The following is a 13719-nucleotide window of genomic DNA, read 5'->3' as shown; positions in this document are numbered from 1 at the left end:
AGTGGCATGGTGCCAGAAACGCTTACCCAAATTTAAAGATGATTGTTGCATACTAATCTCTGCAGGGATGTTTTTCTCTCATTGCCACTGAAATAGCTTCATGTTGGCTGTATCCCATCGCCAAGTTACCCTTTATTTACATGTGCATAATACATGACACTGACCCAGCTAGCACAGAGCCATTTCCTTGACTGTGATTTTTCCTGCAAATGTGGTCCAATCAAAGGGATGGAATAATTTTTTTGTGGCATTTGTATGTATAGTCACACAGTAAAAAAGACACCATTATACAAAGACTTTATTCTATAATTTTGCACCACTAGGAATGCTTACACCAAAAAGTGAAGGTGGAGGGGTTAGGTGGGGAAGTGGGGAGTGGGGGGTATAGGGAGAGAAGATGGGGAGTAAATCAAAGTAAAGTTGTAGGGGGAAATAAAACAGTCTATCCCCCCCATGGTGCTCACCTCTCCCTAAAGGTTTTGAAAGCATTGGTGGACACTGAGTGCCCCCTCACTCAGGCTCAAAAGTAACCACGAAAGATACTCCTGTTTATATCTGTTGGCCAGGGCTCACTTTTGGGCCAGGTTAACAGCCCAAATTAGGGAACAAACATGGATGACCTCATTTCAATCACAATGACAACCCTGAAGATTCATTGTTCCAAGTATGGTGCTAAATTTCAGCCACTATTGTATTATTATTATTGAATGGATTTCGGCCACATGCTCCTATGGAGTGGAGCAGGTAGATCAAAGGAACTCCTCGTGGGTATACAGCTGGGCCTGGCCAAGATGGTCTTTAATAAGTCCAGGCAGTGAGTGGTAGAGGGGGGTCATTAGACCTGACTGCCAGCTCCTCTTCCATGGTTACATTTGCTCAGTGTCCCAGGAGAGGGAGTACATGGTATGATGCCCATGATGTCCACTTGAGGCTTTCCATGACTAGTGGGCACTACTCAGGCAGGAATACTTTATGCCCCTGCCCTTCCCAAACAAATTATAATTTACATTTTGGAAGTTTCCTTTGAGGATTTGACTTCTGTTACATTGCCCCTTTAAGGGGTTGCCTCTTGTTAATTTAATTACATTTGTTTCATTTGGCTTGATGAGCTTCCAAAGAGTATAAAAAGTGATTCAGGAATGACAATTTGAAGTAGGTTTCCTTAAAAAGTTTTGTTTTGTGATTGTGCCTCTATAAGGAGCTGTCAACTATTTAACAGTTGACACCACTATCAGCACCCTTATATCCCAAAGGATTTAGTGGTTCAAAAGTACAACTTACTACCACCTTCTCCAGGACATTTAGGAATGGGCAATAAATGTTAGCTTAGGCTGCAATGTCAACATCCACGAACAAACAAGAGAAAAGACAATTTGCTTATTAGTTCATAATTAGTTAATCAAATAGTATTAAATAGAACTGCATGTCATAGTGTTCCATCCTGCCATCTATAAGTGGTGGGGTACCCATTATGGGAGGCCCATTATGCAGGAGTCCTCCAATTTTCCACTGGGGATTTGTCATGGACAGTGCTGTCTGCTATAATAAGTAATAAGTGTTTAAGGTGATTTACAGACTCACAGGTGACCTATTATTTCTCCAACTTTGAGGAATTTGTCTTTTATATTTAGACAGGTTGTGTGAGTTCACATTTTCTCATGGTTAGCAGATGTAGGAGGAAGTGGTGGCAGGCATATCCAAAGACCATCTTGTGGGTCTGCGAACTGGGCCTGCAGAAGGAGGAAATTCTGCGAGGGTGATGAGCAATAGTAATCTTTCAACCAAACCATCAAAACAAATTAATTATTCATTTAATATTTATTGTTTTAGATCGTGCTTTGACTTCTCTAATTGCCAAATTAGTAACGTAGAAACACAAAAGACCATAAGCCATTCAAACATTATTGTTCAATTGACATGTTGTTATCTTAACTGAATCCTTAGAAGAGTATAAAGGAAGTAGGAGTATATTTAAGAGGGAAATCAGGAGAGTAAACAGGGGTCATGAGATAGCTTTGGCAAATAGAATTAAGGAGAATCCAAAGGGTTTTTACAGATACATTAAGGACAAAAGGGTAACTAGGGAGAGAATAGGGCCCCTCAAAGATCAGCAAGGCAGCCTTTGTGTGGAACCGCAGAAAATGGGGGAGATACTAAATGAGTATTTTGCATCAGTATTTATTGCAGAAAAGGATATGGAAGATATAGACTGGAGGGAAATAAATGGTGACATCTTGCAAAATGTCCAGTTTACAGAGGAACAAGTGCTGAATGTCTTGAAATGGGTAAAGGTGGATAAATCCCCAGAACCTGATCAGGTTTACCCGAGAAATCTGTGGGAAGCTAGAGAAGTGATTGCTGGGCCTCTTGCTGAGATATTTGTATCATCGATAGTTACAGGTGAGGAGCCGGAAGACTGGAGGTTTACTAACGTGGTGCCACTGTTTAAGAAGGGTGGTAAGAACAAGTCAGGGAACTATAGACCAGTGAGCCTGACCTCGGTGGTGGGCAAGTTGTTGGAGGGAATCCTGAGGGACAGGATGTACGTGTATTTGGAAATGCAAGGACTGATTAGGGATAGTCAACATGGCTTTGTGCATGGGAAATCATGTCTCACAAACTTGATTGAGTTTTTTGAAGAAGTAACAAAGAAGATTGATGAGGGCAGAGCAGGAGATGTGATCTATATGGACTTCAGTAAGGCGTTCGACAAGGTTCCCCATGGGAGACTGATAAGTACGGTTAGATCTCACAGAATACAGGGAGAACTAGCCATTTGGATACAGAACGGGCTCAAAGGTAGAAGACAGAGGGTGGTGGTGGAGGGTTGTTTTTCAGACTGGAGGCCTGTGACCAGTGGAGTGCCACAAGGATTGGTGCTGGACCCTCTACGTTTTGTCATTTCCATAAATGATTTGGATGCGAGCCTAAGAGGTACAGTTAGTAAGTTTGCAGATGACACCAAAATTGGAGGTGTAGTGGACAGCGAAGAAGGTTACCTCAGATTATAACAGGATCTTGACTAGATGGGCCAGTGGGCTGAGAAGTGGCAGATGGAGTTTAATTCAGATAAATGTGAGGTGCTGCATTTTGGGAAAGCAAATCTTAGCAGAACTTATACACTTAATGGTAAGGTCCGAGGGAGTGTTGCTGAACAAAGAGACCTTGGAGTGCAGGTTCATAGCTCGTTGAAAGTGGAGTTGCAGGTAGATAGGACAGTGAAGAAGGCGCTTGGTATGCTTTCCTTTATTGGTTAGAGTATTGAGTACAGGAGTTGGGAGGTCATGTTGCAGCTGTACAGGACATTGGTTAGGCTACTGTTGGAATATTGCATGCAATTCTGGTCTCCTTCGTATTGGAAAGATGTTGTGAAACTTGAAAGGGTTCACAAAAGATTTACAAGGATGTTAGGAGAAAGTGAGGACTGCAGATGCTGGAGATCAGAGCTGAAAAAGGAATCCTGAAGAAGGGCTTATGCCCGAAACGTCGATTCTCCTGTTCCTTGGATACTGCCTGACCTGCTGCGCTTTTCCAGCAACACGTTTTCAGCTCTGATCTCCAGCATCTGCAGACCTCACTTTCTCCTCGAAGATTCATTACTTGTAGCCATTTAGAAATTACTTTGAGGTACCTTTCATAGGTTCAAAGTGAATAATTCACACAATGAATGCCATATGCTATAGTTTTGTCCACTCTCTGAATTTATTGGTGGCAACCTATCTAATTTACAACTTCCTCCTTCTGTTTAAACTAGTTACTATATTAACTAACTTGTGTTGTATGAAAATTTTGCTATATTGCTCTCAATATATGCAGTTCAAAAACAATTAATTGGTTGTAAAGTGGTTTGGAATGCCGTGACGATATGAGAAACATTACAAAAAATAGAATATTTATAACTTACATTGCCAACAGCTTCATTGGAAATAAAGAGAAAATTGTCCAATAGTAAATTAAAATATTAAAATGTCTTAATGCAATAAACTTTAGCTTTTTTAACTAGATATTTTTGTGTATGCTAAAAACAGGCTGTATGAAAAATCCATGAACTTTATTTTATTTCTTTTCTTTTGTTGACTATAACTGTAGTGAATTCAAGAATAATGACCTTTCAGATCATCTCACTTGTGAGCTATTGATTATATCTCCTGCATCTGTATTTAAAGGTTTTTGTTAAACATTGTGTTGTGCATTTAATTCCAAAATTTGTGGTAAATTGAGTAAAATTGTGAATCTGAAAAGTTAATAGTTTCTGTCTTCACATATGATGTTTGTTGTAGTGAGTAATTCCAACATTTTCTGGTTTAATTAATCATTGTTCTTTATATATTACACAGGACACATAGTTATGTCAAGCTGTTACCAGGTACAATCTATTTTGTAAGTATTGAGACTACAAGTGCAAAAAAGAAGAGCCGTCCCACTACAATCAATGTTACAACAAGTGAGTTCCCGTTACAAAACTAAAAATATTTATGACAGAATTTAATCCAGGAGCTAGGAATCCCTTTAGTGAAACCAAAATCAGCTTGACAATCTTGTGAAAGCAGAAAGGGACTGGCCAAATGCAATCACACTGTAATTAATTAGGGAAAATAATGTAGTGAGCACATCTGATTATGTGGCAAGAATGGGCCTTTTTTCTGCTCTGCTCAAGAGTTTTGCTTCTGATGCCTGCAGATACCTGCCTCGGCTGCTCCTCTCATGTGTCCAATTATGGTGATCTTCATTAAAGAATGAAGGTTGAGTTATACATTCATTGACAAAATAACACTAATCTTTTTCCAAATCGGAGTACTGTGAGATTATTCATCATAAAACAATTGATTTTTTTTATAAATCAAAGTTCTGCTCTTTGATTGTTTATTTATCACATGTATTTGCTATCAGAATGTTCACAACTTAGTTCCAGTGTTAAAGAGATCATGATGTACTGAATTTAAGTTGATAAAACATGTCACTGGCTGGAGGCCCACATTCTGACCTATACCCTTGAGACTGTTGTATAAAACCTTTCCTTCCATCAGCACCTCCCTCTCTGACCTGTATCCTGCAGACTGTTCCATTGTAAGTTCCTTCTGTCCTCCTCTGGATGGTAGCTACAAAAGGCTGATCCCATATCTCCAAACTTCAACACTGCCCAGCTTTCACTTGACAGAGATCTGAAATCCTGTGATCCCTGTTGCTACTTGTTTGGTCACCAAAAGTTTGCTTAATTCCATTGTGTGGAGGTGTCGGTGTTAGACTGGGGTGCTGTAAATTTACTATAAATTCTGTGTCTTATGATCCTGCTCCACAACCACCCGATGAAGGAGCAGTGCTCCAAAAGCTAGTACTTCCAAATAAGCCTGTTGGACTATAACCTGGTGTTGTGTGAGTTTTAACTTAATTCCATTGACCAGTAACTAAATGAGCAATAGCATTTTTTAAACTCACAATTGGCTCGCTGGCTAATTGATACTCTTTCTCTACCTCACTGTCTTCCTGTTAGCCATGTAATATACTCATCAGGTCCTATCATTAGGAAACTTTCCCAGCTGTTCCTACCTAGTTCTGCCACCTTTTCCATTAGGAAATTCACTTTGCCAGGTTGCACTAAATTTCACACTTTGTGCATGTGCATGCTTATACGTGTCTGACATAATTAAATGTGAAATAGACTTGATCACTTCCTTTTTTTGTGCTGATTACCTGTGATTAGAAATCTCTGAATTTATATTTGGAGATATGAATTGTATGTGTAAGATAATGTCCTTTTCTCCTACTCTCAAGATGTGTTACTTCCTTCATGAATAGGTTTCCATCTAACAGTTTGGATACTGAGTGACAGAAGCTATCCAATAATGAGCTTCTGGGACAGTGGCTTTCTGCTACTGGTGTTTGAGATTCCTTCTAAACATTAATCATTTTTTATTGAAACAACCTCCCCCCTTACTTCCCTCCAAGGCCCCAAGGGATCCTTCCATATCCACCACAAATTCACCTGCATCTCCACACACATCATTTACTGCATCCGCTGCATCCGATGTGGCCTCCTCTATACTGGGGAGACAGGCCGCCATCTTGCGGAACGTTTCACAGAACACCTCTGGGACACCTGGACCAACCAACCAACCACCCCATGGCTCAACACTTCAGCTCCCCCTCCCACTCCACCAAGGACACGCAGGTCCTTGGACTCCTCCATCGCCAGACCATAGCAACACGACGGCTGGAGGAAGAGCGCCTCATCTTCCGCCTAGGAACCCTCCAACCACAAGGGATGAACTCAGATTTCTCCAGTTTCCTCATTTCCCCTCCCCCAACCTTGTCTCAGTCCCAACCCTCGAACTCAGCACCACCTTCCTAACCTGCAATCTTCTTCCTGACCTCTCCGCCCCCACCCCCACTCCGGCCTATCACCCTCATCTTCACCTCCTTCCACCTATTGCATTTCCAACACCCCTCCCCCAAGTCCCTCCTCCCTACCTTTTATCTTATCCTGCTTGGCACACTTTCCTCATTCCTGAAGAAGGGCTCATGCCCGAAACGTCAATTCTCCTGCTCCTTGGATGCTGCCTGACCTGCTGCGTTTTTCCAGCAACACATTTTCAGCTCTGATCTCCAGCATCTACAGTCCTCACTTTCTCCTAGAAGAACTTAAAAATCAAGTCAAGTTTAAATCTGTAACATAGAAATTTAAAGCAGCCCTAAGAAATGAGAACTTGCTCAACTATATCAACTGAAACTGTAACTTAGCCAGTGCTTCATTTTCCCTAGTCAAACTAACATATAGCAACAATTAAATCAAAAGCCCAGCCTGCATTGAGTTTAGTTTTTGGACTAATTAGCATTGAATTGGAGATCTTCTTATGGTGCAGTGTGATAGTCTCCCTAGCTGCTGCAGATGTGTGCAATAGTGTCTCTGAACAGGTTAATTAGAAAAATAAGTTAAATTTTAAAAAACAAATTGATTTGGTGATGTAACAGGTCCAATTAATACACTTAATGATGGCTTGTCATTGGAAGGCCAGGAAATCTGGTATGACAGACAAAAATGTTAGGTATCCTGCAACACTTACCAGACAATGACTGGAAACATGAGGGGTTGGTGGTAGTTGATGGAGCAGCTGTTTCAGTATCAGAAAATGGGGAGATTGAAGGAATGGTGAAGCCTTAAAGGCCCAAAAAATTAATGGAAAAAATGAATCAGATTTGTTTTATGTGTTTCCCTGAGTTGTTTAATTACCAATGGAAATAATAAAGTATCTACAGGTAGTTCTCTTGTAACACCATAGTTCGGTTGCCATGCAATCTCGTTTTATAAGAAAAATGGGGACAGAATTGTGTTTTAGCCTATATAGGCATAGAAAGTTCATGTTCTACAAATATTGGTCAAAATGCAGCAATCATGTTATCACCAATTTGTGTTATAGAAACATGTGCTATAGGACAACCACCTGTACTTGAATCAGTCATGACTTGTGGTTGAGGAAGAAGTAACCTTCAAAATCAGGTTGGGGTTTTAACTGATCAAAAACAATTGACCTTTGTTTACATTGGTTCACTAGGCTTCCGCCTGTTTGTCCAAATCTTGATTTGCCTAAATATTGGATCTACTCGTCCTCCAGAAACTTATCACTTTCTGTTCATATGTATCCAGCTGCAATCTCGTTTACACAGAAAGTGGCTTTAAAATGTTTTCTTGAAACAAATACATTTAAGTGCTAATGTCCATTAATTAAACTTCTAGTTGTAGTCAGTGTTGAATTTAAGGGGCTAAAATTGCTTCAGGAATTGGTCCCTATTCCTGAACGAGTGGACCCAAAGTTCATTCTGCAGTCTCATGAAACATATTTGTAGACATCTAATAGGCATCCCGAGGCAACTTGTTGTCAAAGAAGAGGCTTTCTTGATGTCAGCAGTATTCCATTGAAGTTAAAAGACTAAAGTATTTGAGACAGATGGTGATCAGGAAACAGAGGAGGGTGGCAAACTGGAAGGGAGATAATATGGAAGGAAAGCAATGTTTCAGGAGGATAGTGGTGACTGTCATGGAGCATGGCAGTAGGCAGGAAGGAGGGTCATGGTTAGTGGTAACTGGGCAGTGCTGAGACCGAATTAGTGTGTGTATGTATGTGTTTAGGTGGGGGAGAGTGGTGCTGGGAGAAAGAAGTGACAGTATCGACATACCTTGTCAGTTTAACTGGGGTTTCAATCAAGTGCGAGGCCCTTTTATGACATATGCAAAATAGTCAATGCCTCAGTTAGGTGAGGGTTTTGGATGCCTTCTTTTTAATAATGCTGTGAATTGGACATTGCACAGTTGAGTGTCTGTGCCTTGCTATTTATGTTATTTTCTTCATAATGCCATTACACCACCTGCAAGTCCTCTTCAAGCAACTTACCACCCTGACTTGGAAGTATATCACTGTTTCTTCTGTGTTGCTGGTTCAAATTTTGGATCTCCTGCCCTAACAGCACTGTAATTCTACCTACACCAAACGGACTACAGTGGTTCAAGAAGGCTGTTCACCACCACCTCTTCAAGGGCAATAAGGGATGGGCAGTATAGCCCATCACCTGGGCAGCAATGCCCACATCTCATGAATGAATTGAACAAAAGGACAGTTTTAAAGGCAAATATTAGTTGATATGTCTTAGCTATTGTGTAATATTTATACATAAAATATGAATGCTACATTGCAGAGAAATAATGAGAATAAACCAGTGCATACAATTCTTAGTTCCAGAATCTCCAGTGGACTTGCAGTTTGTTGAACAGGATGAATACTCAGTATACTTATTCTGGAAGCCTCCAAGAGGTGGTTTTGATATTTTTGAGGTGAGTGAAGCATTAAGACAATTCTTAACCATGGTGCAATTTTCTATTGGAAGTACATTCACCCAAAAAGAAAGATAATTACTGAATGCTTTGTTTTCATTGTTATGATTCAATGTAGAAACGTAATGCTACTTTTCTCAGTTTACACCTTGGCTGTAGGAAGCAAATGAGGATCTATCAATGGAATGATGCCATAATTCAATATTTAATGAGGGAATCATTAATAGACGGGCCATCTAACAATGCGGGCTTACGTAAACCAGATTAAGTTCCTTATCATTCAAAATTAATAAATGGACAATGTGTCCCTTCTGTGGTATTGGAGTTTAGAATCATAGAATCCTTACAGTGTGGAAGCAGGCCATTGAGCTCATTGAGCCCACATCAACCCTTCGAAGAGCATCCCACCCAGACCCAACATTATTCCCGCCCCCAACCCTATCCCTGTAACCCTGCATTTCCCATGACTAATCCACATATCCTGCACATCCCTGGACACTATGGGCAATTTAGCATGGCCAATCCACCTCAACCTGCCATCTTTAGACTGTGGGAAGAAACTGGACTCCACAACCACCTGATGAAGGAACAGCACTCAGGAAGCTAGTGCTTCCAAATAAACTTGTTGGACTATAACCTGGTGTTGTGTGATTTTTAAACTTTGTACACCCCAGTCCAACATCAGCATCTCCAAACCAGTATAAATCATAACATTTATATATTATTTTCAAATCATATTCTGTTTGGTTTGTTTTGATTATTACTGTGATAATTAAATCTCCTTTAAACTAGCTATACCAAGATAACAATCAACCAATCAAACTTAATGGGCTTACTTTGTCTCACCACTATTACGGAATTTTAGATCACCTTACAGAGAGAGAATGCTTTTATGTTTTTTTAGACCATTGGCCCTCTCTCAGGTATTTACATGTTTTCTTGATTATATTAGGTGACTATTTGGGCTGTCACTGGCTCCCCAACACTGATCAGTAACAGATGATCTGGCTTCAATGTCCCTCTCAGATAGTAAACAGTGCACATCTAAACCCACAATGAGCATGAATAATGTGGCTACTTGCTCAATAAGTGAAAGATGAGGCAAGGCGGAAAGTGAGATTGTGACCATGACTCTCTAATCATGAAATATATATAGATTACAGATAATCCGTTATGGAGAGAATATCATGGCACAAAACCTCTAATTCTGATCAAGCTGATTTACAATAAGCTAATATTTTGTAAGGCCTGAAATATAAATACTTTTTGGGCACATTTTTCTTTTTAGATAGTTATGTTAGAGATCTAACTGTTTATTTAAAAAATGTTGGTTTGGACTTCCTCAAAAAGCAAAAGCAAGAAAACCAATATTCTGAAAGCTTTCTGGAAAGTATATCCGATCATTGTATCAACATTTTCAGAAATGATTTGAATTCAATGCATTGTTGCAACTACAGCATACCAGGTGGAGCAAAGTACTGTTCTTTCAAATTGTAATATTGACTTTATTCACAGTTATCATACCATTTAACTGGAATGAATGAAAATGCACATAGAACAACCCTACGTGGCAACAGTTTCAGGATCAAAGACCTCATTCCAGGAGTGGAATATGTATTTCAAATAAAAACAATTAAAGGGATAGATGATAGTGAAATAGTTGAGAAAAGGCTAAAAACAAGTAAGAATTTTGATTATTTTTCTCATCCTCTTTGTTGATCACAATGGAATTTATAAATAATATGGAAGGTCTATTTCCATAGGGTTTCTTCTGCTTGACTGCTCTACTTTTGACTGATTGGTTGGTTGTCACATTTACTCAGGCACAGTGAAAAATGTTTTGCGTGCAATGCAGGCAGATCTTCCATATAAAGTACATCATGGTAGCAGAATAGAGTGCAGAATACAGCATTACAGCTGCAGAGTAGGTGCAGAGAGAGATCAAAATTAACACTTGAGAGTTCAGTTCAAAAGTCTGATGACAGTAGGGAAGAAGCTGTTCTTGAATCTGCTCGTACGTGTATTCAAACTTTTATGTCTTCTGCCCGGAAGAGGTGGAAGAGAATATAAACAGGGTGGGAGGGATCTTTGTTTATTTCAATTGCTTTTCCAAAGCAGTGGTAAGTATAAATAGAGTCAATGGATGGGAGGCTGATTTGCAGGATGGACTGGGCAGTGTTCATGACTTTCTGTAGTTTCTTGCAGTCTGGAGAAGAGCAGTTACCATTCCACACTATGATGCATCCAGATAGGAGGTTTTCTACATGCACCTATAATAAATGGTCAGAGTCCTTGTGGACATGGCAAATTTCCTAAGCCTTGTGCAGAAGTAGAGATGTTGTTGTGTTTTCTTGAACGAAACCTAACGTAGGTAGACCAAGACCGATTGTTATTGATCATCATTTCCAGGAACTTGACAGTCTCGACAATCTCCACCTCAGCTCCATTGATGTAGATAGGGGCTTGTCCGCCATTCCACTTCCTGAAGTCAATGACCAGTTCCTTCATTTTGCTGACTTTGTTGGAGAGAATGTTATCTTTACACTAAACACTCAATTTCTTTCCTATATTCTATCTTGTCATTGTTCGAGATCTGACCTACAATGATGGTTTCAGTGGAAGGACTGCAGACACCCTAGTTTTTTAAGGTTTTCCTCATAAGGTTCAAATAGCAATTGGGAGAAATGGCAGAGAAATTTGTAGAAATTAAGATTTCCAAAGCAGTGTGCAACTAATTAATTACAGTTTTAAGTGGAGACATTGTTATATATGAATGATGACAAAAACAACTTGCAGTAATATAAAGCACTTTGTTGACATAGTGAAGAGTCCAAATGTGTTTTACAGTTGGTATCAATCGAAATTTAACATCATGCTGGATGATGATGATGAGCTTTATTGGGCATCTGAAAGGAAGAAAGAAAGGCAGTGAGGTTCAGGGAGGGTGGGCTCAGGAACTTGATATTTAAAGATAAACCACCAGTGGAAACATGATTAAAATCAGGGATGATGAAGAGTTCAGAATTAGAGGCATGTATATATCTGGGAGTGTTCAGGGCTGTGGGAATCAAGGGTTTAATAAAAAGGAACAAAGTGGTCATAAGGAGCATCAGATCAGCTATGGTCTTGTTGAATGGTGGAGCAGACATGAAGGGCGAAATGGACTACTCATGTTCCTATTTCTTATGGTCTTATGAAGAAAGATGCAGAAATAAGAAGTAAAAGGGATTTTAAAACAAGGATGATACTTTTTTAATTAACATGCAACCAGGTGTCAGCAAGGACAACAGTAAAAAAAAACCTGAAAATATTAGAAATGCTCAAGAGGGCTGTTTGCATCCATGGAGGTAAAGACAGAGTTAATATTTCATGTCTGTGACCTTTTGTCAAATTATCTGTCTCGATTGTTTCCCCTTCCTTGTCTGCTCCCTCAGGATGAGTCTGACAGTAAATAATTACTGCTAGATCTATTTGCTTGTTTTTCTCATTATTCCCTACTCATGCTCACCACAACAGACAGTTTCAATAGTCCAACCTGCACTTCCTATAATCTGAAATTAAATCTTGGTGTGTTAGGGATACGAGATATATCAGGCCACCTGATGAACAGTCTATCCTTTTACCGTTACCCTCCCGCCCATTGAGCTTTCAGTTTCAGTATGTGTCAATCACTTCAGCATATGGATAATATCAGCTCTGTAGAACATGTTTCTAAAATCTACTGATTTTTAAATCTGATTTCCAAGATAAAAATTTTACAAGAATGAGTAATCTAGGACAATTTGGCAGCTAGGTGCATTCAATGAGACTAATTAAGCAAACCAATCAGATGAACTCCTTGATAATCCTTGCTGATTTTGAGAGAAGTTGACTGTTGAAAATTTTGTTTTACAGAAAGCAGAAAATAGCATTTGTGGATTTATTTAGTTTTTGGAAATTAATATATCTCTGCACAGTAAAGCACTATGCTTCATCAATTTAACACATAAAATAACCTGTTGTTTTTAATAATAGTGGGTTTGGAAAAGTGATACTGTTTTGAAATTCAATCTGTTAATGTAGCTAATGAGCTGAAGAAATACTAATGACTATAGCACCTTGTGAGTACGTATTAATTAACAATTTTGCCTGTCTGAAGTAAGCAGCAAGCTGAAGGCAATTTTGTGGTTGGAATAACTGTCTACTGCAGCCACCTGAACTGGGGAGGTGGCAGTGTTTTGAAGGAATGACATGGATCCATGGGTGAAACAGAACAGCAATTTTGAGTAGCAGCAAAGAAATTAAATACAAAAACACTTTCAAGCTGATTAATCACAATTGACAGCATTAAAAATAAGTGCTAAATTGACTCTCAGTTTTTTTTACTGCTAACTTTCTGTTGCCCCAGTTTGATGGTCAAGATCAGAAACCAACAATGATAACCTGGTTGGAAGGATTGAGATACAGGGAGAGGCTGAATAGGTTTGGGCTATTTTCCCTGCAGCATCAGAGGCTGAGGGGTAACCTTATAGAGGTTTATAAAATCATGAGGGGCATGGATAGGGTAAATAACCAAGGTCTTTTCCCCAGGGTGGGGGAGTCCAAAACCAGAGGGCATAGGTTCAAGGTGAGAGGGGAAAGATTTAAAAGGGACCTAAGGTGCAAATGTTTCACGCAGAGGGTAGTGTGTGTATAGAATAAGCTGCCAGAGGAATTGGTGGAGGCTGGTACATTACAACACTTAAAAAGCATCTGGATGGGCATATGAATAGGAAGGCGTAAGAGGGATATAGGTAAAATGTTGGCAAATGGGGCTAGATTTATCTAGAATATCTGGTATGCATGGACAAGTTGAACAAATTGGACTAAGGGGCTGTTTCTGTGTTGCTTATCTCTGTAACCCTATGCCTCTAAAT

General features: G+C 39.6%; 1 protein-coding gene across 1 annotated transcript in view; it reads left to right on the top strand.

The window, feature by feature from the left end:
• Positions 1-13719, top strand: part of ptprq (protein tyrosine phosphatase receptor type Q) — a 206953-nt gene that overhangs the window by 38331 nt on the left and 154903 nt on the right. The window contains exons 14-16 of the mRNA XM_087997157.1: positions 4338-4444; positions 8727-8824; positions 10340-10505. Of these exons, the coding sequence (XP_087853283.1) occupies positions 4338-4444; positions 8727-8824; positions 10340-10505 (371 nt within the window). The remainder of the gene's footprint in view (positions 1-4337; positions 4445-8726; positions 8825-10339; positions 10506-13719) is intronic.

Source organism: Chiloscyllium plagiosum, unplaced genomic scaffold (genome assembly GCF_037043375.1).
Source record: "Chiloscyllium plagiosum isolate Xiang-an unplaced genomic scaffold, Cpla_swu_hap1 HiC_scaffold_19, whole genome shotgun sequence".
In the NCBI taxonomy this organism is placed as follows: Eukaryota; Metazoa; Chordata; class Chondrichthyes; order Orectolobiformes; family Hemiscylliidae; genus Chiloscyllium; species Chiloscyllium plagiosum.
This window is presented reverse-complemented; position numbering and strand designations above follow the sequence as displayed.